At 32.4% G+C, this 27,568-nt stretch overlaps 1 protein-coding gene and 1 long non-coding RNA gene across 6 annotated transcripts in view; one reads left to right on the forward strand and one right to left on the reverse strand.

Moving 5' to 3' along the window:
- The window catches only part of LOC148621062 (uncharacterized), a 140,295-nt gene that overhangs the window by 18,508 nt on the left and 94,219 nt on the right, over nucleotides 1-27,568 (forward strand). For 3 of the 5 annotated variants that reach the window (XM_088575062.1, XM_088575063.1, XM_088575065.1), the window contains 11 exons: nucleotides 14,048-14,289; nucleotides 16,963-17,454; nucleotides 18,344-18,484; nucleotides 19,190-19,336; nucleotides 19,719-19,865; nucleotides 20,109-20,255; nucleotides 21,119-21,262; nucleotides 21,479-21,625; nucleotides 22,148-22,294; nucleotides 22,890-23,039; nucleotides 25,475-25,957. In XM_088575062.1, coding sequence (XP_088431188.1) covers nucleotides 14,048-14,289; nucleotides 16,963-17,454; nucleotides 18,344-18,484; nucleotides 19,190-19,336; nucleotides 19,719-19,865; nucleotides 20,109-20,255; nucleotides 21,119-21,262; nucleotides 21,479-21,625; nucleotides 22,148-22,294; nucleotides 22,890-23,039; nucleotides 25,475-25,957 — 2,387 coding nt within the window. The remainder of the gene's footprint in view (nucleotides 1-14,047; nucleotides 14,290-16,962; nucleotides 17,455-18,343; nucleotides 18,485-19,189; nucleotides 19,337-19,718; nucleotides 19,866-20,108; nucleotides 20,256-21,118; nucleotides 21,263-21,478; nucleotides 21,626-22,147; nucleotides 22,295-22,889; nucleotides 23,040-25,474; nucleotides 25,958-27,568) is intronic. The other 2 variants (XM_088575064.1, XM_088575066.1) reach the window with 2 other exon arrangements.
- LOC148621063 (uncharacterized) lies at nucleotides 5,966-12,181 on the reverse strand. Its single transcript, XR_015921065.1, has 3 exons — nucleotides 12,120-12,181; nucleotides 8,750-8,818; nucleotides 5,966-6,793 (listed from the first exon to the last, which is right to left on the reverse strand). It is a non-coding gene; the product is annotated as an uncharacterized LOC148621063 (long non-coding RNA).

A 27,568-nucleotide genomic window follows, 5' to 3' on the forward strand; every position in this document is an offset into this window, starting at 1 on the left:
CATTGAATGAAATCAATAAAACCTATTCAGTTTACATGTAATTTGTTTCCTCTTTTGTTATATTATTATCAAGTCTAAAAAAGGATACAGACTTGCCCACAAATGGGCATTATTTCATTGTTGTATGGCTTCTGAAGCTCGTTGACTGAATTCAGTAAAACCTATGTGGTTAAATTTGTTTTCACTTAAGCAATATTATTATCCAGTTGAACTAGAGATACAGGTTTGCCTATCAAAGGCAATTATTTATCAATGACTTCTCTTTTGCCAAAAAGGACTCTATGTAATCTTTATAAATGATATGTAAAGGTCATTTTGGTCTTCAGAAACCGTCATGATTGTTTATCCAAACTTGGGAACTGTTGGAATGAGGAAGACAGATAATATTAATTTATAAATTGGATAGTATCAATTTATAAATTGCTGTGTTAGGTGTTTAAATGTAAGACCATAATCTGTTTTTGTCTGTCATAACTGTTTGTGTACAGATTTCTGATCAAACACTATTTTGTTTTGCAGTTGTTCAAATTTTGTTTCGAAAGTGATAGCTCCAGGACTCTTTAATTTCAAATCAAAGGTGCATTTGTGGAAATTGTGCATTTTTCAATAAAATGTAAAAGATTGAAGGTCCAGGACTTAAAAAAAAATTCAAAAGTCCTGGTTCAGAAATCTTAGGCCTCAGATCTCAGACAACTACTAATTTTATCCCCTTGCTGTTGTGAAATTTGGGTTTGAAGTCGGGGATAGAATTTCCAGAACAGAAACTCCTACTACCGGAAATATTAAGTACATATATAATATATGCACACGTATATTTGCATTACACATTTATTTCCCTTTTTTTTCCATGACACATATTTAACATGTCAGTTTAAGTAAAGTTTACCAGAACTAGAAGATACTACATATACTAGTACAGGATTGGATAGGTAGTGCAATTAACGTGTTAAAGAGATTATGTCTATATAGTTTGTTGGTGATCTATTTACATTAAGAATTCCCGTATTTGCTTTCTCCCATTGTCTGATTTTTAAGTAAATATCGAGCACCCTTTATATTGGTGCAGTTTATATTTGAATTAATATCCAAATTTGCAGCTTATGATGAAGGCTTGATATGGAATTTACTACTTTTGCAAACATTGACATGATTGACTATTTACAAATTATATGCAAGTTCTTCAGGAAAAAGAGATTTAGTAAAGTATCCTTATTTGTTGAAGTGCTTTATTTTGTGTACTACATGTACATGCAAGATAGAAATATTGCATTTTTTGTCCACTTATCAAATGAGGGCTAGATGGAATTGAATGATTTAATACTTAATGATTTAGTAGGTATAATGGCTTTGTCTTTTCACTGACCAGGAAGTCATCAGAACTTAGAACATTTGAAGTATTTGTAAAGACAAGTTCTAGACTTCGTTGGAAATTTTAAGTGAAAATAGATATACAGCACCTTATTTTTGCCCCCTCACCATGAAGCAATATATTTGAACATGACATTGGATTTTATAAGGAAGTATTTGGTAATGTTGTTGGTTCCTGTATTTGTTTCTTGGTTTGATACAAGTCTGCATTACAAGAAAATACATATACAGTAGTGGGATAATAGTTTGCTACAACCACCAAAAAAAAAAAAGAAATGAAGAGAAATGAAACACAAATTAGGACTTCTTTTAGTATTGTTATAAATTAGTTTCATAAACATACATGTAGTAGCACATGTATTAAAAATATAAGTACTGTACAACAATGGCCTAGAGAGAAGTTAAGGAAAGTTTTACCTTTTCAATTTTCTCTTTATCTGTCAAATGAAAAAAAAAATTAAAGGTATTTATTTATAGTTTAAAAAATAAATATTGTATATTAATTGAGTACCTCAGGCCTGTATGTACCAGTCATTACTAAAATTTTTCATGTATAAGGGGCGGGTTCCAACTAAAAAAAAGTGTCCTACATGTATTTATCAACCAATACACAGTTATACTTTAGGTTCGGTTGTCCTGAAGATCATGAAAATCAATAGAGCCTTGAGCTTCTGTGTAGCATTTAACAGTGAAGAAATGATTGTCAAACTTGACAAACTGTTAGGGTTATTGAATTGGAAAGATTGTGCCTATTTTTGTAAGTTTAGTTAAAACTTGAGATTTAACAAGCAGAATCTTGATGCACTAGAGAAAATTTTCAACCCTTTAACAAAGAACAACTTATAGAAATGACGTTATTTTAACGAGAAAGAAACTAAATCGGTGAGATAAAAATCAGTAGGGGTTAATTTAAAACGGTTAAGTGGCAAATGATACTTAAAGGTCCAATATATACAAACGTTATGAAATGCAATGTCCAAAGAAAACCTCAGCATATATTTCACTTGGCAGATGGCCATCTTGAATTATTTATTTGTTTATGTTTGTATCTATGTAAAAGTTAAATACCTACAAGAAAGAAGTCATGATTTTTTCTTTAAATTACATGAAATATTTTGTGTTATTTGTTTAAAGTATTTGTGGGTTGTATCAATTTTGAATTAGGTAAATTTTTGCCCTTCAAAGCTTACACAGAAATATAAAGGATGTGAAATGGAGATTTTGCACAGTTAGAGTAAACAAAAATATTAGGACAAAAGAGATAAGTTGGTCTTATCCCAGTAGCAAAATAATTACTTACTGAGTTCCTGGACCCCCAAAAATTTGTCTTTTAAATTTTCTCTATATGATTTATTTTATATATTTATATTTATAAATTATTGTTACTTTCAGTCTTTGACATGTATCTCACAAACCTAAGTGTGCTATTTACTGCCTTGAGCAATTATGGTGGAGGCTGAGCTTAGATATTGTTTGTACAGACAGTATTTAACATGATAATATTCAGTCTGTCCCTTTAACACATATGTAACTTATCTTTGTTGCTGATTAATATGTTTTAAGTATACTAATTATGGTGATGGTACAGTTTGTCACCTCCCCCCCCCCCAAAAAAAACCTTCAAAATCTAACCCCCTATTTTACCTTTTCTTATCAAACGTAAAAATTACACAGGGGTGGGAAGGGTTTGTACAACAATCTTATCCATCCCTTTTCACTATCCTTATTAAGGCAACATAAAAGAAAATTAGATTCCCTTCCACCCATCTCAAAAAAAGCCCCACCAAAATTTTTTTTATATTTGAGTTTTTTCAGCAATGCAAAAAATTCAGTTTCTTCATGTTTGTATCCATTGGCTATAGGGATTGTAAGTCTCATTCTCAATATATTTTTGACCCTGAATTTTGACCTTTGACAGCATCGAAGCATATTTTTATCATTCTTTTTATGCATAAAAAGTTTTGTTGGTCCTGAAATTGTCAGCAGATCTACATGTACAAATGTATACACAGTTTTAATTTTTGTAAAATTGTTGTATGCATGTTTGACAGCGTATGATAGCTTACTCTGCTGTAAATTAATTCAGTTTTTACAGTTTGTGGAAAACAAAAAAATAATAAAATCCTCCCCCTCTGCATTTTTTGGTTGCTCATGGATGAGAATTTTTGAGTTAAATGTATGTGGCCTAATCATTTAACATTATTCTTATTCTTTGGAAATGGGAACAAAGGGGATCTCATTTTTTATGTTCAATGTTTTATTCATTTAACTTTATAAATTCATGTAATTTGCCTAGTAACAGAGCATCCTTTACGTCCCCTATTAGTCTCTTGCAAGGTCGAACATTGCCCTGAAGAACTTGGCGATTAAAGAAATATTTAATTGAGTACATTTGTATTTACATAAGCATTGACGAAAGTGCAAAGCATTTGTAAAGACTTAAGTAGCTGTCTTTGTAAGAATCATGCAAAATCTGAAAAATGTGATACACCCTAAAAAAAGCCTACACATTTTTATTTTTGTAATTAAGTTGTTTTACGGGTCTTTACTATGAAATGTGTAATTATTCATTCAAATCTGCCTAAGAGCACAGGTTATATGAAAACCACATGTTAATTTCTGTTTACTATGACATTTCAAACAAAATATAGAAAATAAAAATATATAGGCTTTTTACCCATGAATCACACTTTGCATGATCCTTAGCTGGAGTGCTACTTAAATTATTTGACAAATATCTATATTAGGGCTGATTTGCCATCTCACCTTCTTATTCAAGTTGATTTGCTTTCAATTGAAGTCAGAACTTAATCAAATTCAGTTCAAGTCCTATTTGATATATGTTATAAATTTCTAATTTGGTATGTCAACTTTTCTGAAAACTGCATGAAATTCCTGATATTTTTATTGACTAAAATAAGAAACAGAATGAAATGAATGAAAGAGTTTTTGAAGAAGAATGAAATATAAAAGAATTTTAACTGCATTGCTGAATTAAGAAATATAGGCAATGGGCGTATAAAATGTTATAGGTACGATTTAAATCGTGTTTTGAAATGTAAAATTAATGTGAAAAGGAGAATTTATTGTATACGTGTAATTTGAATTTTGTAGTTTGATATATACAAACATAAATAAAAGTAAATTTATCAATTTTATTACTGGATGTCGATATTTACCAATGCATTTCTTTGTAATCCTTTTTTTATTAGGTTCTTGAACTTTTTATGGTGTGTATTATCCCCAAGCAAACAAACTATAAATAACATTTTCTACCTAGTTCTGTATTTTGACAAACCCAAGTTATGGAAGACCCACCACTAAGATTAAAGTGCATAAGTGTGTAAATGTAGTTAAAATCATTTTCTATTCATGGGTAGTAACTTACCCAGGGAGAAGGGTTCCAGGGATTGGATTCCTTCCCTCTTTGTTAGAAATTATTTGTTTATTTCCTACAAAATCTGGGCAAAAATGAACAAATTAAAGCCATGACCCCCCTTCTAAATTTCTGGATCAGAACCAAAAAAGAGAAAAAACAAAAACAAAAACCAAAAAAAACCTAAAACTTCATAAATTTACAGATCTACCCCAGAATGGCAATTGTAATAGGTGTTAAGGCTAGAAACCACTAATTCCACTTCCCATAGGCTTCTATGCTAATTTCACAATATTCAGTAGCTTCTCTGGACTTTACCTTAACTTTAACCTGCAGAGGACTGTATATCAGCACGATTCTACATATGTCAGCTCACAATCCTCAGAATGGCATGTGGGGTTAGCAGACTTGCAGTGCAGTACTGGTCACCGGAAGTGAAGTGTCTATAAATAGCATGGGAAATCCCAGTGTTTTCACAAGATAGGGGTATATTTAGAAATCATTATGGAGATTAGGCTTCACATCACAAGAAGCAAAATGCACCTATAAAATGTACAGAAATGTTTTTCCTTTCAGAAACTGTTTAATTTTTTTAAATGAGATGAGAACTTTTTTCACAGCACTATGAGGAACAGGGGTAATTTCTACGTAGGACTATTTTTCGCGTACATTCCAAATGCTCATTGGTTGAATTTGGTGGTCTGTAACCTAAATAGTCACTTTCTGTCTTAGAAAAAATAAATAACTATACAAGTATCTTCCTATACACATACTGAATGCATTTGCAAAGTTTCAGTGAAATGTGACAAGCACTTTTTTAAATATTTGATTTTTAAATATAGGGTAACCAAGTTGCGAGAGCAAAAAAGTGACAATATTCTACCATACTTAAATGCATTAAATATTTGCAAAGAACTTTTTCTGACTTTTCAAATAAAAAAAAATCAATCACAACTTGTTTTTTAACAATATTAATAAAGAGATAGCCTTTAAAACTAGTCATTTTCTGAAAAATTGGTCTATTTTTGAAAATTTATGTCTGACATGCCTCCCCCTTTTTCTTGATCACATGTCAAAAACCCTAAATCTTTAAATTTTCACAAAAGGTGATATCTTTGGCTTTAAAATTGAAATACAGTGTTTTCACAATAAAACATGACAAGTAAAGGGCACCTAAAGCAAACAAAGTACTCAAAAATGAATTTTCCATGTTGCCATAGGGAAATGCTTATATGTCCTTAAACGCAGTAATGACAGTGAGTTTTTCCTCATTTCTAATCAAATTTTTGCTCAAATTTACACAAAACTTGATTTCAAGTGCTGATTACCACCATATTTAAGTAAATATAGCCCTCAAAGTTAAATATTTTATATTTTTACTAAATTTTCTACACTTTTCACAAGATAGGACATAAAATTCAACCAAAAAGACCATTTTTCCATAATTTGGACCTATAACTTAAAAAAATGCATATTTTGAAGGATTTTTGTAGTGTATTCCTCTCATAGCAAAGTGTACAAGATCTTCAAGTAGTTTAAAGCTATTCCAAGAAACTTTTCATTTTGCCATGGCCTCAGCTTAAGGCTAGAAACCACTAATTCCACTTCCCATAGGCTTCTATGCTAATTTCACAATATTCTGTGGCTTCTCTGGACTTTACCTTAACTTTAACCTGCAGAGGACTATATATCAGCATGATTCTACATATGTCAGCTCACAATCCTCAGAATGGCATGTGGGGTTAGCAGACTTGCAGTGCAGTACTGGTCACCGGAAGTGAAGTGTCTATAAATAGCATGGGAAATCCCAGTGTTTTCACAAGATAGGGGTATATTTAGAAATCATTATGGAGATTAGGCTTCACATCACAAGAAGCAAAATGTACCTATAAAATGTACAGAAATGTTTTTCCTTTCAGAAACTGTTTTAATTTTTTAAATGAGATGAGAACTTTTTTCACAGCACTATGAGGAACAGGGGTAATTTCTGTGTAGGACTATTTTTGCGTACATTCCAAATGCTCATTGGTTGAATTGGTGGTCTGTAACCTAAAAGATATAATTTGTATTTTACATTAAGAATGCACATGTTTGAAATTACAAAAACAATCCATTGTTTTTATTTCTAATAAATAAAAACAATCGATTCTTTTGTACTTTATATGTGTATAAGTAGCTATTTTCAAAATGTCACCTAAGTAAATACAGCATACAATTTACATTAAACAGTAACATCATAACAAATTATGATGTACAATGTACCCAGTGGTGTGCATGCAGTTAAAATATGCTGCTTCTCGTATTAAAAACACTTAGGTTAAAAAGCCCAGTACCATTTCTTTTTTGGGTAAACTTACAGAAAAGATTTCCGATACCAGTATAAGCAATTGTACCTTTCAAAATCACTGTTTTTTTTTGTTTTTTTTTCAAATGGATAAAAATGTCTGTTAATGCCTAAATTGTTACATAATATTTGCAAATGAAAGTCCTTGCAAACTGAGCAAACATTTGATTTAAAAGCAGGTCTATACATGTGTAAGTACTTAAAACTATATATAAAAAAGCAATTATTTTTCTTTGTAGTAGATGAATATCTCTTGCATTATAATTACATAATTTAATCTCATTTCTTTTGCACTGCATTCACAAGTTTTTGTTTGGTCTAGTTGATGTGGGTGCCGAAATCTATTAAGGCGTCAATTTACATTAATGGATTGATTCTGAACTTAAAAAAAAAAAACTGATATCAAATTTCTGTATACCCTTAATTTGTCAAATTAATGGTATGGATTTCCCAGGATTAAAATTCATTGGATTTATTGTCACCTGTGTTAGTTTTCACGTCATTGCATGGATTGAAACGATTTTGAAGTGAAGACTAAGTCTCAAAAACATTAATTATCTTTGCTTTGACTACTGTTTGTTGTTGCTCAGTTACATTAACTGTTCTGAATTTGCTACAGTGTAATTTTTTGATACTTTTAGTACAAGTACTTGTAAGATAAATCTTTTGTAGACAATCTTAATATTTGTTAGCTATAAATCTCACATGTCTTGTACACATTATTCAGGCACACTTTTTTGGGGTGAACTCACTCTACAGTCTTTTCCACAGGAGTATAGAATAGCCCTGTGCTAATACAGTCATCTTGTGTTGCCATAAGGTTTATGGGCAAAGTTCCTTTAATGTATTCTTGCTAATTCTAATTTCACAACACTGAAATTGCTTTGGTAAGAAAATATGGTCAGAAAATTTTAGGAGGTTCAAGTTCAGAAGGGGCTTCTTAGACAAAATATTCTTGACTTCTTTGGTGGTTATATGATATAATTTTTTTGCTTGGTTTTTAAAATTTGTTTAAGTACCATTCTTTGTAAGAATCAGGCAATGGGTGGCACATCATTTTAATTTTATCCTGGAGCATCTGAGATGTAGATATTTTTTACTGGTTATTTAGGGAAAAAGTGCAGGAAAATTTTCCCGCCATTTTTCCATAGTGTATTTTGACTGAATTTTACCTATTAATATGTTAAAAAGGCAAATTTTACATAGCTGTGTATCTAATAGAATTAACTAAGCCTGAATCATAAAACATTTATTGGCTGACATGTAAAATTCATAATTGTTATTGATGATTTTAATAGAAATTATGATTTGACTATAATTAAAGCATTGAAACCATGAGTTTTGATATTTCAGTGTATACATGTACCAGCCTACCTAAAAATCTGACCCCTAGTCTGCCTCATTAACACTTTCAAAATTCAGTCTAACCAAGATTTGTATCAGTGTCAATACCATAACACTGTAATTCATTCCTACTAAAGTATTCAGTGTTATGTAAACAATGAAACATTGGAAATAGGTATCAATAATTCATATATGTTATTTATTGGGGTAATTAATTAATATAAAAATAACTGATTTATTCCATTAACATCCTAACAGTCAATATCATCAAACTGCAGAAAAAAATATTACAATATAGAATTAATTTCTGTATTTACCAACACATTGCACTAATTTCTGAGAGGGGGTGCTGTGGGGTGGCAATTGGTTTGAATACCATCGAGTTTCTACAATAAATTATTATTGAAGGATATTATATTGTTACAAATATATTGCACAGTACTATTACACCCTTCTCAAATCGTTGGTGGTATATTAGAATCACATTGTCTGTCTGTCTGAATTGGTTATAATTAATTATTATCTTGGCTCCCAATTGGGTGGATTGAGTTCAAATTTGGTATGTAATGTTTATTGATTTGGCACTACTTAGTTTATTATAAGTAATTTGATTGCTGTTTACATATAATATCAATTTTCTGCTTTGTTTGATATTTCCATTTTTTCACTATGTGGAATAAGTGGGGGTATGCCTAGTACTGCAAAACATGCGAGACTTCACATTTTATTGTTGCAGAGCAAATATAAAATGGGATACAGTAGTCCTCTCTGAAACAGCCGCCTGACCAACAGCCACATGTCTTATGTGACCACATTTCTATTGCATTAACCACCTATAATGCAAATTGACCCCTTATAAATGGTCAACCCACTGACACGACCAGCATCCATGACTTTGAAAGAAAAATGTACACCTAGTCTCTCATATCCAGCCATGTTCATCGTCCATAGGTGTAATCTTTTGGAGTTTTCCCTAATTCCCATCCTTATCCTCAAACCAACTTTCTGAATTGTAAATACCTTTAGTCAGGAGTTCAACCTAAAATTTTGGCATGAATAACCCACAGCTTAAATTTTTGTTGCAATATGTACAATGTATAGTTCTTTACAATCACAATAGAAAGTTTAGTACAACATGTAGCTGACACCAAACTTAAGGGGTTTTTGGTAAGTGGGCTCCTGCTAATTTCAAACCCTGTAGCCTATATATCTTTTGAGCTCTGAATTTTTATTTGGTCTGTATATAGAGTTATATTTCCCTCTTTAGGAAAGTCTCCCATGTAGGAGACACTAATCTCCCTTTTTCACGAATTTCTCCCCCAAATTCTCCCTCTTAACAGAAATATTGCACAAATCATATTCCAAATGGCTTGAATTGTTTATCATTGAGAAATAATTGACAGATAATTAATCCTTTTGTTGTATTAATTACTAAAATTTGATTAGAATTTAGTTGATTAATGAGATAAATTAGATTAATTATCATAGATTTCATATCTTTGTCTCATCCTTGTAATTGGATTTCTAGCAAAATTATCCTTGTTTTCTGCGAAAAAGGTTATCACACTAAAGCTTCCTCTTAGAAAAGCTGAAAAGGGGAGATGTCACTCTTTAAGCATTCAAAAGGTTATCAGGTATGTAGATCTAAGATGTGTCAATGGCTAGTTTCAGTAATTTGTGTGGGTCTCTTTTCTGTATATGGTAGGGCTTTGACTGATTTGATTATTATAACTGTATCATTTTATTTTGATACATAGAGTTTGCAGATGAAAAAGCTTTTTTATAATCAATACGAACTAGTTCTCATGAGTATAGAATGCTGGTTTTGATTTGTCAAAACAATCAATTCTCATTCTGAAATTAGAGAAAATACAATTGTATGTCTTTGTCGATTAAATTAAGTCCTTCATTTCAGGTGAACATGAATTCAATTTTGCTCAGTAGTCACATTTGAGAGTTTCAATTCTTTTTTTTTTTATTATTTCTGCAGCAGACACAAATTAAAGTCAGTAAATTTCATCTTGAGCCTAGAGGATTTCATTTCTGGCATTTTTACAGTAAAAATGGATTAATTGTTAAAAGCTGTCAATAGAGATGTTCAATAAATTGAGAGATATACAATGTTTTATTTTCAATTTAAATGGTTGTATATCAATCTATGTTGTCTTTGAAGATTTCGGGACCAATCAATTTTGGCATCAGGAAGATTTTACAATGGTCCGTATTTATCAGTGTTTATCCTTCAGTGTTGTGAAGTTTTATAGGAATCAGGAACTTATTTTTCATTGTTATGAAACTATGCTATAAAATATTTGCTGTGGTTTAATTGTTTACACAGCATTTGTGCTTGCGGTTATCAAGTTCAACTAGAATACACACTTTAGTTCGTCAAATATTAAAATATTGCTATAAAGGTCTTTCAGTAATACAGATACTGTACTTGTCACTATAAATCATGAAATATAGATCTTTAAATCACACATACACATATTTTTCCTCTATTTATGATATTAAGGTTTATTCAATAAAAAGAAAAAAAATCGCTAAACTGATTACAGGAATTAAGCAAATAGAATATCTGTGTTTCCCTGTTCAGCAATAGGCATGATATATATTTAGCTGTCACTTCATACATTAAAGTTTTGGTTAGTTAATTCTATCCAATGGCAGGCTCAGAATATTTGCCCCCTTTTCTATGCACATTCAAGGGCTCGAATTTGCCTTCAAGGATAAGAAGGCCCATGAACTTTGTATATTTGAATTGAAATTCCTCGATGGTCCTCATTTGAGATTCATCGTAATATTCTTATTGAAAGTTCCAGTTCCATGCTAATGAAATTTCAAAAGCCCTCGTTGAGGATTTAAGGATCATGAACTTTGTACCTAGCTATGCTTATTTGAACCCCTGCACAGTTTAAAAGAAAATTATATATAATTAATACATGAAATCTTGATTCTTCATAAATTTTAACCTGATGAATTCTTACCTCCCTCTGTCTGGGAATTTTTGGTTGGGAAAAATTTAAGTTAGTCATACAAATTCAGAAGTCTCATAGTTAGTATATGGTTTGCACAATCCCTAGATCTTTCAGGAAAAGTAAGATATTTAGGCACTATCCACTCAACCAAAATCAAAAGGCATATGAAATATAAAATGATAATTCATACAATTAAATTCTATATTGTAATTTTAATATTTTGGGTTATATGTTTTAGAATGCATTTCAGTGTACCAGTAATTTAATTGATAATTTAATAAATAAAAAACAGGTATGAAAATAAATAAACAGATGGTATAAAATGATACCAATTCTATATTGTAATTTTGATATTTTTGATCAAGTACTAAAACATTTCAAGGTAATTTAAAATAATTTAAATTAAAAACATAGTTACTGTAGAAAAGAAAAAAAACAGATGGTGTCAACAGAAAAAAATCATGCTCAGCTTTTCTGAATGGCAGAAAGGCAATTTAGGAGAGAGGAGGGGTGCTGCATCCCCTCCCACTTCATTAGCCCAGCTGTCTTGAGACACTGGTGTACTATTTTCATTTTTGTAAACATTTGGCACTTTTAACTTGATATCTTGATAAAATTCTTTCAAAATTGTTTGAGATAAAAGATCAGTCATGTTTGGTTGGTGGTCAAATTTAAGACATTTCAAAGTGAATTGCAGGTCTAATTATACCTGTCAGATTTATAACTTTATAAGATTCATCTGTGTTTTGATATCCTTGTCTTCATTTTAAAGTGTTCATTTCATGTGGCTTGTAACTTAAAAGATTAGAGTGAAGTGCTCTGTTATCATCTGAAAGGATTAGAGCCCTTCAAATAGTCTTTATTTGTATGTTTACACTCCAAATATCTAACAAGCATATCATTCTCTTAGAAAAAATGATGTTCAGATAATTTTTTCTATTCACAAGTACGGCATTATTGTAACAATAATGCTCTTACAGTGCATGTTTTGTAGTTGAAATATTTGCATATCAATTATGAAGAGTTGTTGAAAAGGTATTTATAAACCTCTCGAGTCAATCATTTATATGGTATCATGGCAACCGCATGTCATCAGTGTAATTTTTTAAACAAAAAACTTGTCCGGCATGTTTTAAGTTTTATTGTTATGAAAACAATGTATTTTAAATTAAGCTATACTTCCATGTATGCACATGTTTATATGTGCCTGATGTATAGTTTCAATCATATATTTGCTATCTACAGATAGTTATGAAACTTGTACACAAGTTGCATTGAAAGATTACTAAATAGATTACTGCATAAAAACACCTTATTCATTTGGTTAAACATCAATACATCCATTCGGTTCCCAAATTCTGGGCAGGTGTTTACTCTCATTGAAAATTTCTTGATCTTACTCACATTACCAGATTCTTAAAAGGAAGTTAAAATGCTTCTTTCCTGTTTTATGGTCTTCATCACGAACTTGTGGATTGTTACATTTTATCCATCTGCACCATGAAAACTGATTTGTTCAACATGTCATAGTTTTCTATTCCTCTTTCATCTACCCTGGACTTGACTTTTTATGAGCAATTTGGCGGTTGTTTCTAAAAAAGCAGAGGACGCTTACCCTACCAATGCACCTAGTCCATACTCCCAGTTTTTAGTGAAGTCTTAGTTCCTCATTTACTTTTGCTACTTTGAATGTATTATTTTGGTTATTTTATGTTCTTTTTTGTGTGTGTTTGTTTTCCATGTCTGGTCTTTGTCCCCGTTTTACATTCTTTTGATTTCTGATAGAATCTTGGTTCCTTTGATTATTCTTTCCTCAAACACAATGGCTTTGAACACACTGGGTTCTAAGCTTTATGAAAATTTAGATGTTAATAGATAGACAATAAAACTGCTATGACTAATTGATATTTAGCCTGATGCATGTATAGGGGTGATTTATCCTAAGGCTTATAGATCCACAGGAAAATATGAGGTCCTGTCTATTAGCATTTTAACCCATTTGAGCTGAATTCGTATATTGAAGCTTTTGTCAAGTCAAGTCAGTGCACTATTAATGTCATTTTAATACAGCAAAGAATTCTGAACTTTTTTTGCCTTGAAATGGGCGACATTTGGACAACCTAAAAAAAGGAATATTTTGGCATTACTTTAAAAAAAAGTGATATTTAGTCTGTTACATCAAGTGATTTGATTTGCAGTTAGAATATGACTACAAACAATGTTAGGTGCAGATAAACTTGTAGACCTATTTATAATAGACATTATTCCAAATTTGAAATCTGTTTCATAATTATATGGGAAAAAATGGTACCAAAATATGCATATTCATATAGCAAACATTTTGCATGAAATGAGATGTTGATCATAATCAAAGCCAATTATCCTTTTGTAGATAGTAAGAGCATTGCTAGGCTTTAGGAATCAATTTTTTACATGAATCCCCCCAAAAAAATGGATTAACGAGTTTTTCCCAAAGTTGGAATATTGTGTATTTAAATTTAAATGTTCTCTAATAATTGTTTTACCAACTGTGCATTGAACTGCTTAAACTTGACAATTTTATAATCCTGTTTTAAAACACAGTACCAGTTTCTAGCCTTATCCATAATTTTTACCATTTCTTTCATTACTTTACAGTTGTACAGGAGATGGGTCAATGACAGCATGCAGTGCGGGCACTGCTAATCCAAATACAGGAAGCTCAGCATCCAGTAATTGTGTAGCATGTTCTACAGGAGACTACAGTTCTGCTGGTGCAGAGGTGTGCTCTACATGTCCTGCAGGTCAGGAGTCAAATGGTGGGAAAACTGGATGCAATGATTGTACTGCTGGAAACTACAAAACAAGTTCACAGACATCTTGTCAAACTTGTCCTAAAGGTAATTAAACATATTGTTTTACCTGCTTGTCCTGCTGAAAATTCAGTGAAACCTGTCTAAAACAAACCATTTTTTTCCCTACCGTTGCACCTGGTCCATGCTCCCAGTTTTTAGTGGAGTCCAAGTTGCTCATCTTTTTCTGTTACTCTGTATGTATTATTTTGGTTATTTTATGTTCTTTGTAGTGTGTTTGTCTGTTTTCCATATCTGGCCTTTGTCCCTGGATTACATTCTTTCGATTTGCGCTAGAATCTTGGTTCCCTTAATTACTCTAACTCTAAAATATTTTTGGTTTAGATAGGTGATATAAAAAGATTTAATGCATTATGAAATAGCTATTAGTATACTAACTATTCAAATGCAACTTTTACGCTTACCCTACTGGTGCACCTGGTCCATTCTCCCAGTTTTTTGTGGAGTCCAAGTTGCTTATTTGCTTTTGTTACTTTGTATGTATGGTTTTAGTTACTCTATGTTCTTTGTTGTGTATGTCTGTTTACCATGTCTGGTCTTTGTCCCTGGATTACATTCTTTTGATTCCCGCTATAACCTTGGTTCCCTTGATTACTCTTTCACTTTACCCGCTCATAAAAGAATTATTTCACAAATTTTAAATGGCCCTGTAAAGTTGCTTTTGGTAACATACCCTTCCTCTGGTCAGAAGCCAGACTAAATCATTTGAAAAATTATTCTAGTTTGGTTGTTTGTTTGCTTGTTTGTTTGTTGGGGTTTAACGTCCGAGCAGCAATATTTCAGCTATATTCAGACGATGAACATGAAGTGGATGATAAAATGAACATGAAATGATGAAATGAAAAAGGGATGGGACACAAGGGCAACAGGGTCGACAAATTTAGATTACCACCAGAAAAAGGGAGGGATGGGTAGGGTAAGGTCGGGCAATTTAGCCTCCTGTGGCGGAGCGCAAAGGTTCCTACTCCTATCGAATACCACAGCAGGGTTCTTTAACGTGCGAGGAACGTGGCATCTTTCCCAACACGGTGCACCACTATGGTTTGCGGTCAGGTTTTCCGTATTATAGCCTGACAACCCCAGGGGTACCCCATTCCACCACCTGGGGCACACATCCCAGTTGCTCTGTGGGCAGAGCACCTAGCCCCCGGCTAGGTTTCTGAGCACTATTTAGTCGCCTTATACGACAAGCTTAGCGCTGCTGCAGGCCTATTCTTTTAACACCCAGACCTGCACGGGGCGAAAAATTATTCTTGAGATTATGCCTACTAATTCGTAAAATGTAAATGTGAACTTATTCCTCCCAAATTAGGAACACTTTTTGACTTTACAAAGCAAGCATAAAGGTACTTGCTCCCTTGATGAATGTTTTTCGTTCAAAAATTGCAGATATTTCATATTCAAGGTCATTTATCTTGCAAACATTTCTCCTTGGTTTGCCGATCATGGCTTATACTGCATAAGTAAATATAAAATAACTGATAATTTATCCTTAGATCCACAAAAATGGAAAACATCAATGTTTTCTTATTTTCCAAATTCAATGAGATTAAAAAGTGGCACTCTGATTCTATACCCACTGTCAAGGTTCCTTTGAATGTGGTATTCAGTTAAATTTACAAACCATCCTTTCAAGTGTAAGATGAATTAAAGGGGTGCATTCATTCTGAATGATTATAGACAGCCAGTCAGAACTAGTTTAAAGTTATGTAATATTAAGTAGACTGCTTTTTTTTGTAATCCCTACTGGTATTGTTACGTGCTATTAAATGATTGATCTGTAAACATGTGAAAAAGAAAGGAATTATCATGCCTGCAAGTTTAAAAAGGCTTATACAATGGGACACATAATTTTTGTGATCTAGTTGTAGAACTACTAGGTATTTGAATGATTTATTCCATCTTTTTTAGTCCATGGTAATTGAAAATTTGACCATCATTGCTTCAAATGGGTGAAATTTTATTTAAAATCAAGAAAAAGCTTCCTACTTCATATCATATTATGGACTATATCATGGTCTATAGACCGTCTATAGGCCTTTCTATTATGTACAGTCCACACAATGATTTGACAGATTGATGACTGCTGACGGATTGATCACTGATGGATTGATAACCGATAACCGATCTGATTGCAGTTTTGTTATGTAAAATGACGGATGATCTGTTTGAAATAAAAGAAGTTTGAAATTAAAGTATAAACTAATGTTTAAATCAGTTGCATTATGTAAATATGTGTAAAATTGACAAAGAAAACAACAAAAACAGTAAAATACAGTGACCCCTCTGTGGTCATGTGATCAGATCACCGGTTGATTGGATCGGTTTGACGGATCAATGACTGATCGGAAACTGATTGGTGATCAATGACCAATTACAGTTTGTGTTGCACAGATCAGTTCTCGTACTGTATCCGGAATTTTCCTTAAATGTAAGATGTCCTTGAAAGTGCAATTTTTCTTCATTTTTGAGCCCTTGTTGCTATTTGTTTTTAAAATACATGTGTATGAAATTTAAGTTGATTTTTAATATATTTAACCAAAATTTTCTGCTTTCAAATTTTGTTGTGTTACTTGTGAATGTATTTAGTGATTTCAATTAGCATAAGTAAGAATATTATGGTCTTGTGGCAATTTTTATAGTATTTTTACTCTTGAATAAAAAAAGGAATGATAATATCCATTGACTATCTCCCTTTAGGTTCCAAATGTCCAACAAATGGTATGGCAGCTCATACAGTGTGTGCGGCAGGAGAATACCAAGACAATACGGGACAGACATCATGTAGTGCCTGCACGTCTGGACACGAATGCTCGGACCCAACCAAAGCGCCTGTGCAGTGTACTGCTGGAAATTACGCTGCAGCCTCATCAACATCATGTACGGCATGTCCAACAGGAACTTACGCTTCATCAGCAGGAGCTTCGTCATGTAACGACTGTCCTGCAGGATCTCAGTGTTCAAGTGCTAATTCTAGTCCTGTTCAATGTTTAGCTGGGACATACTCCGGTGCCAAGGCAACGTCATGTACAAATTGCGACACAGGAACATACCAAAGCACTGCTGGTCAGTCATCATGCACAGATTGCCCTGCTGGTTCGCAGTGTAATGATCAAACATCAAGTCCAGTGCAGTGTGGAGCTGGGACCTATTCTCCTGCACGTTCCACCAGTTGTATTGCATGTGAAACAGGTAAAATTGATTGTACATGTTACAGTAATCCCAAATTTTACTGATACTGATTTTACAATGCTTAATTTTAGTTTACTAATAAATATAATTTGATTTTCTTTTTTTTTTTTCAGGTTTGCTGAATGATGCCATACATGTGCAATGGCATCTTTTAAATTCTATATACATGAACTGTAATATGAGATTAAATGAAATCTTTGACAAGTAATCTTTTTACCTTTTCAGATGTACCTGTCAAAATGATAATGAATTCTTGCTTTACTTTTGCAGCATGTCCTCCTTGTGTTGACTGAGTCATAAAAAACTATCATTTATTTAAAATTGGTTGTTTAAAGATAAATTCCATGTCATTGTGTTGTGGTATTTGAAAGGGTTTTGCATGAGGATGTCAGGATTTAAATGCCTTTTGTAGGTTATATATTTTTCTGCATCTTAGATAGTAAAACATGTTTAATTTAAGATGTCAAAATTAAGGATGGATTATTGATGACTTCATTGTATTCCTTGTTTGCTGTCATTATTTTTTTTGGAAGAAATAAATTTTTCAATTTGATCAAGTCGAAGTGTAGCAAAATATCAGCTGAAAAGAATTTTCTCATTGTGAACTTATTTCTTGTTGTACTGATTTAAAATTGAAAATTAAAAATCCAGCTCAGCCTGTTGTATTAAACAAGGAAGCTAGGACATGTTTGATTGGTCAATTGATCTGTAATATATGTATCGGTTATATCTGCCATATATGCCGTAAAATTTCAATAGATAAAAATCATTTTTTTTCTTGAGAATGTCACTTAGCATTCTGCATGTAATATACCAGTTAAAATGCAGAACCCTTTCAAAAATCAATTGTACAATTAATATTGACCTTTAACCTTTGCTGCCAAATAAGGGAAATACAGTTCAGCTGGTGCTGAAAATTGTACAACCTGTCCTGCTGGGAAATCATGTACCTCTGGTGGTACTGTAGCAGACTGTGAAGCTGGGAAATATAGTGGAAATGGGCAAGCTATTTGTACAGATTGTAATGCTGGTATGTTTATTTGGAACACAAATATGGCAGCCCAATTATAGAATGATGAAAGACAGTTCAATGTTTTAAACCCACCATTACCAATATCTTTTTATTTGTAACCTGAAAAGGTAACATATGCAGAACTTGATTTTTATAAAATATAGAGTAAAACAAAATATTCCAATATTAAAAAATTTGAAGTGTTTAAAAAAAAAAACACAAAAAAACAACAAGATGTTTCAGCTGCAGTGTCAAATCAACATTGGTACTAAAATAGATCAAACTAAGTACACTTAAGTACCACTCTGTGTAAGAATCAGGCAATGAGTAACATACAATTTTTTTCTCAATTTGGTATTTTTTGCTTCAAACATATTCAATATGTCCAGAAAACAACTGGAAAGCTATTTAAATTTAACCTGAAGCATCTAAGACTTAGGTGTTTTTGACTGTTTACATAGGAAAAATTTGCAGGAAAAATTTCAGGCCATTTTTCCATTGTGCATTTCAACTAAATTTCACCTATCAATATCTGAAAAAGACAAACTTTACAAACACTTTGATGGTTATTTCTGGAGGTTATCCTGTATAAATACTTGGTGAATGCAATAAAGTCTCTGCATTTTTTTCCATCATGTGCCACATCTTATATACTTATTGCCTGATTCTAAGACAGAGAAGTACTGAAAACCATAACTGAATCTTTTGATTGTTTACCTGTAGGTTATTATGCCAATGCCACAGGATCAAGTGAATGTATCATGTGTCCTGGGGGCTATGATTGTTCTGACCCGTCTGTGACTCCTTCAAAATGCCCAGCTGGTAAATTTAGTAATAATGGGGATGCAGGATGTACTGACTGTGGAACAGGTAATCCTAAACTTTATTTTTGCCTTTGCTTTATTTGATAGTAAACTTCTGGAAAAAAAATGAAAACAAATTCAAACACAGATTTTATTTAAGCTCTCAATTTCATAATAGAAAAAATAAATATAGCCTCTTGTATATACAACATTAGAAGAGATGGAGCATCAGCATAGTAGAATGTAGATGTTCTGACACAGGAATGGCTCAAAATGGTTCCATTAAAACTGGTGTATTTTTGAGTGATATATACAGTTATTGTTAGAACTTTAAGTACAGATTTTAAAGGGTCTGGCATATTCCTTTTGGTCGCAATATCAGGGATTTAACATTATAACAGCGCATTACGTTATTTATGTACAAAATGCATAAAATAATAATTTTACAGGTTATTACAGTGATTCAGCAGGATCCAGTTTCTGTACCAAATGTTCAGCTGGTTATGACTGTTCAGACCCTGCAGTGACCCCCATACAATGTTCTGCTGGTACATATAGTAATGAAGGAGATACAGGCTGTTCCAACTGTCCAACAGGTAATTTGAATGTAGATTGTCAAGTTTTCTTAAAATGATAAAAATATGAATATGTGTTAAGGAATTTGCATTAAAGTAAATAGTAAATTCTTAGTTAAAATTTTTCATGCAATATAATTCTTTACTTGAAATTTGAAATGATATTAAATTATTGTTATTTTTAAATGACTATTTTTTTTTTGGTGCTGATTTATTTTTTTTTGCATTGCTTTATACATAAATTTCATAATTTTATCTTTGTAGGCTATTACAGTGATTCAGCAGGGTCAAGTTTCTGTACCAGATGCTCAGCAGGTTATAACTGTTCAGACCCTGCAGTGACCCCCACACAATGTTCTGCTGGTACATATAGTGCAGAAGGGGAGGCTAGTTGTACAAATTGTCCAACAGGTACTGACATATATGATGTTTGTAATGAAATATTTGAAAGAGGGTTCCTTGGTATAGATAAATGCTAAGTATTGCCAAAAATCTATTTTTTATTGAAGGAGCTGGCCTGGGTTTCATTAAAAATTACTCAGTTCTTGTGTTTTTCCTCAAATGATAATTTCAAGTGATTCGATTGGTTGAAATTTGAGTTGAGAAAGGATTTGAGAAAAATCTCAATTTGAGATTCTATAAGGAACTTGGCCTTGTTTATTAACTAAAAGTTACTATAGAAAAAGCAAAACTGTAGAACATAATGGTGATTGTTATTGTGTATCCATCTGCACCATGAAAATTGATTTATTCAACGTGTCATAGATTTCCTTTCCTTGTTTGTCTACCCTGGACTTGACTTTTTATGAGCAACTCGGCGGATGTTTCTAGAAAAAACAGAGGATGCTTACCCTACTGGTGCACCTGGTCCATGCTCCCAATTTTTAGTGGAGTCCGAGTTACTCATTTGCTTTTGTTACTTTGTATGTATGATTTTAGATACTTTATGTTCTTTGTTGTCTATGTCAGTTTTCCATGTCTGGTTTTTGTCCCTGAATTACATTCTTTTGATTACATCTATAACCTTGGTTCCCTTGATTACTGTTTTAGTGTATAGTTCAAAACTTAATGATCTAAATTTCATTCACCCTATTCCAAAATAATATTTAATGCTTGGAAAATTTTTGACCAATTTCTTTACAAGTTACCAAGTAAATGACTGATTTTATAATTAACAACAAATGAAAGTACTGCACCATTAGCATAAGTAAGTCATCTGGTTGATGGAAATTGACAGGATGTTATTGACACATTTTTTAAAATATTTTGTCCAGGTTATTATAGTATTGCTGCAGCTGGCTCTTGTACCAAGTGTTCAGCTGGTTCCAATTGCTCTAGTCCATCTGGTACCCCAACTCAGTGTCCTGCTGGTACCTTCAGTATGGAAGGGGATACAGGCTGTACTAATTGTTCATCAGGTAAGGCCAACATTAAGTATGTTTTTCCTTTATTTTGGTCTTAGCATAGCATAGCATTGATTTCATATAAGTATGTGTATTGCATAACCCTTTGAAGTTCAATAAAGTACCATCTTAAAATGCTAGTTTTTTTTTCATACGTGTGTGTATAGAGTGTATGAACTGTTGTTACTTTACATGTAACTCACTTTCAAATATTTTGTTTACATTTTGTAGGTTACTATAGTGATTCAGCAGGATCTGGTTCTTGTACCAAGTGTTCAGCTGGTTCCAATTGCTCTAGTCCATCTGGTACCCCAACTCAGTGTCCTGCTGGTACCTACAGTATGGAAGGGGATACAGGCTGTACGAATTGCCCATCAGGTAAGTGTAACAAATATGTAGTATGAAGGATAATACAAAATTATCAAACTGATAAACTCTAGGCAATAATCAAAAAGGAGAGTTTGTATAACAAATAGCAATATCAGAGTAAAAACAGGAAAGTCAGAAACCACTGCAATGGTCCTGGCTTGTTTTGAATTGAAATTGGTACATTCAAAATACCATTTATATTATTCAAGTTTTTATTACCAAGCCTGTAGTTATTGGGGCAGTAAGTTCTTCTGTGTGGTCATATATTGTACAGAGGAACAGAAATTTTAGCCAAATGAAACCACTCATGGTGATGATTTCAAATTTGCCGTACAGTGTTGACTTGTACTGTGAACTGTGTTGTATATTCTCTTTCTGTTCAATGATTAATTATTTGTTTTGTTGTAAGGGGCATGCATGACCCACCAGCATATTAATTTTTCTTCAAATGTACTGGAATATAGCTGCACTTAATTGATAATTTAGTGTCTTTATGGTAGTAAAAAATACACTATTTCTGTTGTTCTATAGGATACTACAGTGATTCTTCAGGGTCCAGCTCTTGTACCAAATGTTCAGTTGGTTATGACTGTTCAGACCCTGCAGTGACCCCCACACAATGTTCTTCTGGTACCTATAGTAATGAAGGAGATATAGGCTGTACCAACTGTCCAACAGGTAAGCTAAGCATTGTTTGGGTTTGCACAGAATATGGGTTTGTGTTCAATATTTGAGTTTGTGAAGGGTTTTGCTCTGTGGTGAATTGACCACAAATATATACGTGTACACACATTATTTTACATGTAAACTATATAGTCTATATGGAGATGCACATTGGAAAAGAAATACACAAAGTATATATATTTCAAGAGTATTATCCATTAAGCAAGTAACCGGTAATAATTATTTATGGCTATACAGTTTCTTTGCTTAGTTCATGGAACATGTGCTCCAATCACTATTTCTATCAGTGAAGATCTTTTTGATGGTAATTGACAGATATTATGGTATGATTTGATCATAGAGATATTTTCAGTGGATTCTTATTTTGACCTTTTTTCTAGGTATGTTAAAAAAAGGCTAAAAGCTTGCTATATTGTAGTCTGAATGTATTTGTTACTTCTTAAACTTAAACAAAAATGATGTAACATCAGAAAAATACAACCTAAGTTTTTGAAGAAATAATAACTAACTTTAAAACCTATGAAAATTGCCCACGATATAAATAGTAACGAGAAGTTTATTGTCTGTATTTTGTCAATTTTTTTTTAAGGCTTCTACAGCACAGCTGGTTCAGGATCATGCTCTCTTTGCCTGGCAGGCAAGAATTGTAGCTCTGCCTTAAATGGAACAGAACCGCCTAACTGTTCCCCTGGCTACTATAGTCAGGATGGGGATACTCAGTGTAGAACTTGCCCAACAGGTAGAAATGGGCAAAGTTTGCCTAAAATGTTGTAATGTTGAATGCATGCTGTTGTAACATTGCCCAAAATGGGCAATAATATTATAATGATAATGTGTTTGTGCTGGGGCATGCTGTTGTTATACATTTGTAATTTAACCTTTCCCAACATGGGGAAATAATGCTGAATTTAATGTTGAATTGGGTGCATGCAGTTGTTTTAACTGTAACTTAGTTGTTATTATTTAACAATGTTAATGTTATATTATAATCTTGTTGATTCAAGGAGATAATTAAGTATAGCTTTTTAAAAAAACACAGGCAGTGGGTGATTCATGGTAGAAAAAAAGACACAGAAGTTTTACTACAGTTTATTAATGAGAAAAGAAAAAAAAATTCAACCTTGATGCAGTGATGCGTTTTTTTAGGTATTAATCAGAACATGGGAGATAATGATACATAAATTTGCATAAAATTGCAGTTGAAAGTATAAAAAATATTTGACTATAAATATTTCTCATATTCAAATTTATTTTCAAAAGCTGACTGCATGTTTTATAACAGAGCTATAAGAGGAATGAAAAATGGTTGTAAACTTCTAGGGTATATTTTTTCAGTGATTCACAGCCTGGGTTTGCTGTTCTTTGATATTGGTATGATAAACCTCATTCTCTCTACATGTATTGAGCCATGTACTTCAAGATTTTATCTGTTAAATTTCTATTTTGGCTTTTATTGTTGTAAATTCAGAGGTTTTCTTATACCAATATTGAATTTGCCTTTAATTTAATGCATGCATGTATTCTTAACCAATTTATCTCCTGTTAATATTTTGCTGATAAAAATGCTCTTTTTTGTCAGGTACCAATATCTGTGGTTTTTGTAGTCTGATCTTTCACAAAATTTTCAAAAATCTGATTAAGGAGGTAGAGTTTGGGTAATGGACACAACTCTAACAAATCATTGAAACATTTGTATTCACCTTTTTACATCAATCTCATGAAAGCATCAAAGTAACTTGGACAGATTTCATTCTGTTTCAAACGAAAGCTTGACAGCCTTACATAAAATTGAATATGATACAAACATGTCACTGATTTCAAGAGTTATTTCCCTTACCCTAGGTCTACCTAGTGAATAAACATTATGTTGAAAAGATAATACATTTTAGAACTAATGGACCAAAATAAATCACATCACTCAAACCACTAAAGGTGTTACCAGGACATAATTTCACAAATCACTCGTAAGTCTTATGTAGATGTAAATCGTTTAGAAATCAAAGGGACTTGTACACATAAGATTTACATAAGCTTTGTGAAATGATTCCCAGGCAGATAGAAGTACATTTACAGTATGAAATATAATTTGCTATAATTAATGACAAGTGTTTGTATGTTTCAGCCTGCATGCTTCTTATAATGTTGTATCTTCTAATGATATTTTTTATATTTTTTTTTCAGGTACATGTATTTAATAATATATTACATGTATATATATTTATTAACAATATATGTCATTAAGGTATTGGTTCAAGTTCTCTGAAAGTTGCCATTATAGTTTGACTAAGTCATGAATACTGTAAATATTGAAAACTTTTTTGAATTTTGGTCATTTTGAATATTTTCTCATTTCTTACAATGAAATGTTTTGTAAACTTTAGTTGTATTTTACCAATGGAAAAAAAAATGTCAGCTAAATTGTCCCAATTAACACTTTTCAAGAACTGTGAAGTACTGAATTGACATTTTTTTGGTGGTTTTAAGCACTAAATGCATTTTGTCAGGAAATTATGATATTTTTACCAATTAAAAGCAAACAAATTTATATACCAATAGTCTTATCAGATGAACGAAATTCAGTTTTATCATACTTGGCAATTGATTTGGCAATTTTTGACAGGGGAACTTAATATTTTAACAAATGTGTTTAATGCTTTTGTCATGTGGTATTAGGTGCTTGCTGATAAATATATGTCCGGTGGGAACAGTCAGTGTGTTAGATTTATGTTTCATTTAATGGTCAGATTTTCTGCAATTATGAAAAAGAATTGTACTGGTAATGTCGAAGTCATTTTGAAAAAAAGAAGGAAGTAGGAAAAAATTTTAAATAATAGAAGCTATCTATTTTGCACATTGTAACTGTGACTTTCTATTTTTAAAATGTGTCATCATTAATGTGTTTAAATTAAGTATTTATTGTTAAAAACTCTACAAATACAAATTTGCCAATTATTGGTAATTTAGTCACATTAATATTGAATATCTTTGCTTTGTTGTCAATACATTACCAGTTGTTGATTTCACAAAAAAAAATATTAGCATAAAATTGTTTGTAAATACTGATGTCATAATAAATAATAATAGTGACATCATACTTTACGAACATTTTTCCACTTCTGCTTTTTTGTTAGAAAAATCAACCACAGATGTCAATTCTATTTTTTTTTTTTACAGGATATTACAGTTCTGCCGGAGCTTCATCATGTACACAATGTACTGCTGGAAACTCCTGTAGCAGTACTGCAGAAACACCATGTGGCACTGGAAAATACAGTGTAGCTGGAGAAACAACATGTAGGGACTGTCCTGCAGGTTATGCCTGTACGTCTACAACAACCAGTACCCCTACACAATGCAGTGCTGGACAGGCAGCTGCCATATCTGCTTCATTGTGTTCTAACTGCAACACTGGAGAGTATAGTACTGCGGGTTCAGCTGAATGTACTCTTTGTCCAGCTGGCTTCAAATGTGCCACGACAGCCTCAACTCCTGTTCAGTGTCTTAAAGGGTCATATGCTGCGGCTGGTTCAACAAGTTGTACAACTTGTGATGTTGGTAAAAAGTGTCCCATTGATGGAATGAGTGTGCCTATTGATTGCCCGACTGGATACATTCAGACTTCTACGGGCCAGGAAAGCTGCACTCAGTGTGGTCTAGGTGGGTACAATCATATACCTCACAAACTACTTAAAGGGTAATGTATAAATCACTCCTGATTTACAGTCTGTCTATCAACACATCTTCTTGTAACAGTTTTTGAATAATGTGGTTTCATGATCATTGACAGTGCACTAATTTTCATGGTTTTCATGGGTAGTCTGGAGTCACCAAATTAAAAATTATACAATAGATGACTTTCACAGTCACTTCTGTTCTGGAAAAATTCTTCATACATATGGAGGTCAACATAGGTCAACTGATACAGATATTGCAATGGAAGCCAAGGGAATAGAAAATTGAATTTATCAATGCAAAGAACTTATAAATGATGAATTTCAGATATTTTTTTTATTTGGAGACATATTTCCTGACAACTATAAACTGTAAGCCAATTTCCATCAGATTTGATAAAAGTGAAGTCTCCAATGGACAATTTCCATGTCTGAAAATAAAAAGAGGATTTCAGGCCTTGCATTGTTTAAGTGTTATGATGGCTGAAGCCCTCGTGGGTGGGTGTGGGGGGAGTCCTATCACTTTATAAAGTGATGAAGTGCACCCCCCCCCCCCCAGGAGATGAAGCCATATATATCAATAGACATACTGTCACCCTGATCTTTTTTTCTTCAACCATGAAAACTGATACCTACAAAATTAAATTAAAACACAGTAACCCTCTTTTGTTCCATTAGGATAGTGAAATCAATTTAATTGTAATGAATGTCAATGAATCAATTTTTTTTCATGGTGACTTAAGGTCCATTTCCTTTTGTTGAATATGAGCTCAATTTTATGATAGACTCTCTGACTACTGACAAACCAGTGCATCTACTCATCTGGGAAAATTTCGAGGCTTAGCATGTCTTCCATACGAAAAAGATATACATGTATTAATTATATGTGAAATTAATTTTTAAAAAAAACTTGACTTTTACTGTGTATTTTTTTCCCAATCTTGTAGATGACAGGATAAACAAAACACTGATGTATGTGGTCCACCTATTTACACATTTTTAATCACCGATTATGTATAGGTGTCTTGCCATTCTATTAACCAGTGTGTCAATTTGAATGGAGTTCACCTTTAATATATGGGGAACATCTCAATGCTTAACTCAGTTAGTTTATCTAGGCACTCTCTGCAGAATTGATAAAGTTGCACAACAAAGCCAAGTTCAGATTTTAATATTTTAAAATAGGAAAAGAATTTCAGCTTAAATTATCTAAGACTAGTCATGCTTTAAATTATTCCCAAATGCACAGGTTTGTCCATTGTTGCAAGGAAAATTGTGGTGAATAGTTGTGGTGCACAAAATTAAAAACGCAAGAAGTATTATTCCAAAAGTTTAGAGTAATTATTCCTTCTGCATATACCATGTTTATGAAAATTACATAAATTACATTACAGGGAAAGAAAATCACCCATACTAAAAAAACTATGCAAACTCCCCTCAAAAAACAATGAATTAAATGTAATGTTGTATATTTTGAATCATGGTATGCTTTAGACATGACTTTGATCAATTGCTTCTTAGATTGATTGCTTTGCTAGATTCTGAGATTGAATGGTGTGTGTTATATACTAGAATATATGTTGATAAATTGTTAAGT

This window comes from Perna viridis, chromosome 3 (assembly GCF_037379345.1).
Source record: "Perna viridis isolate PV_CMFRI_1.1 ecotype Kerala chromosome 3, ASM3737934v1, whole genome shotgun sequence".
Classification (NCBI taxonomy): Eukaryota; Metazoa; Mollusca; class Bivalvia; order Mytilida; family Mytilidae; genus Perna; species Perna viridis.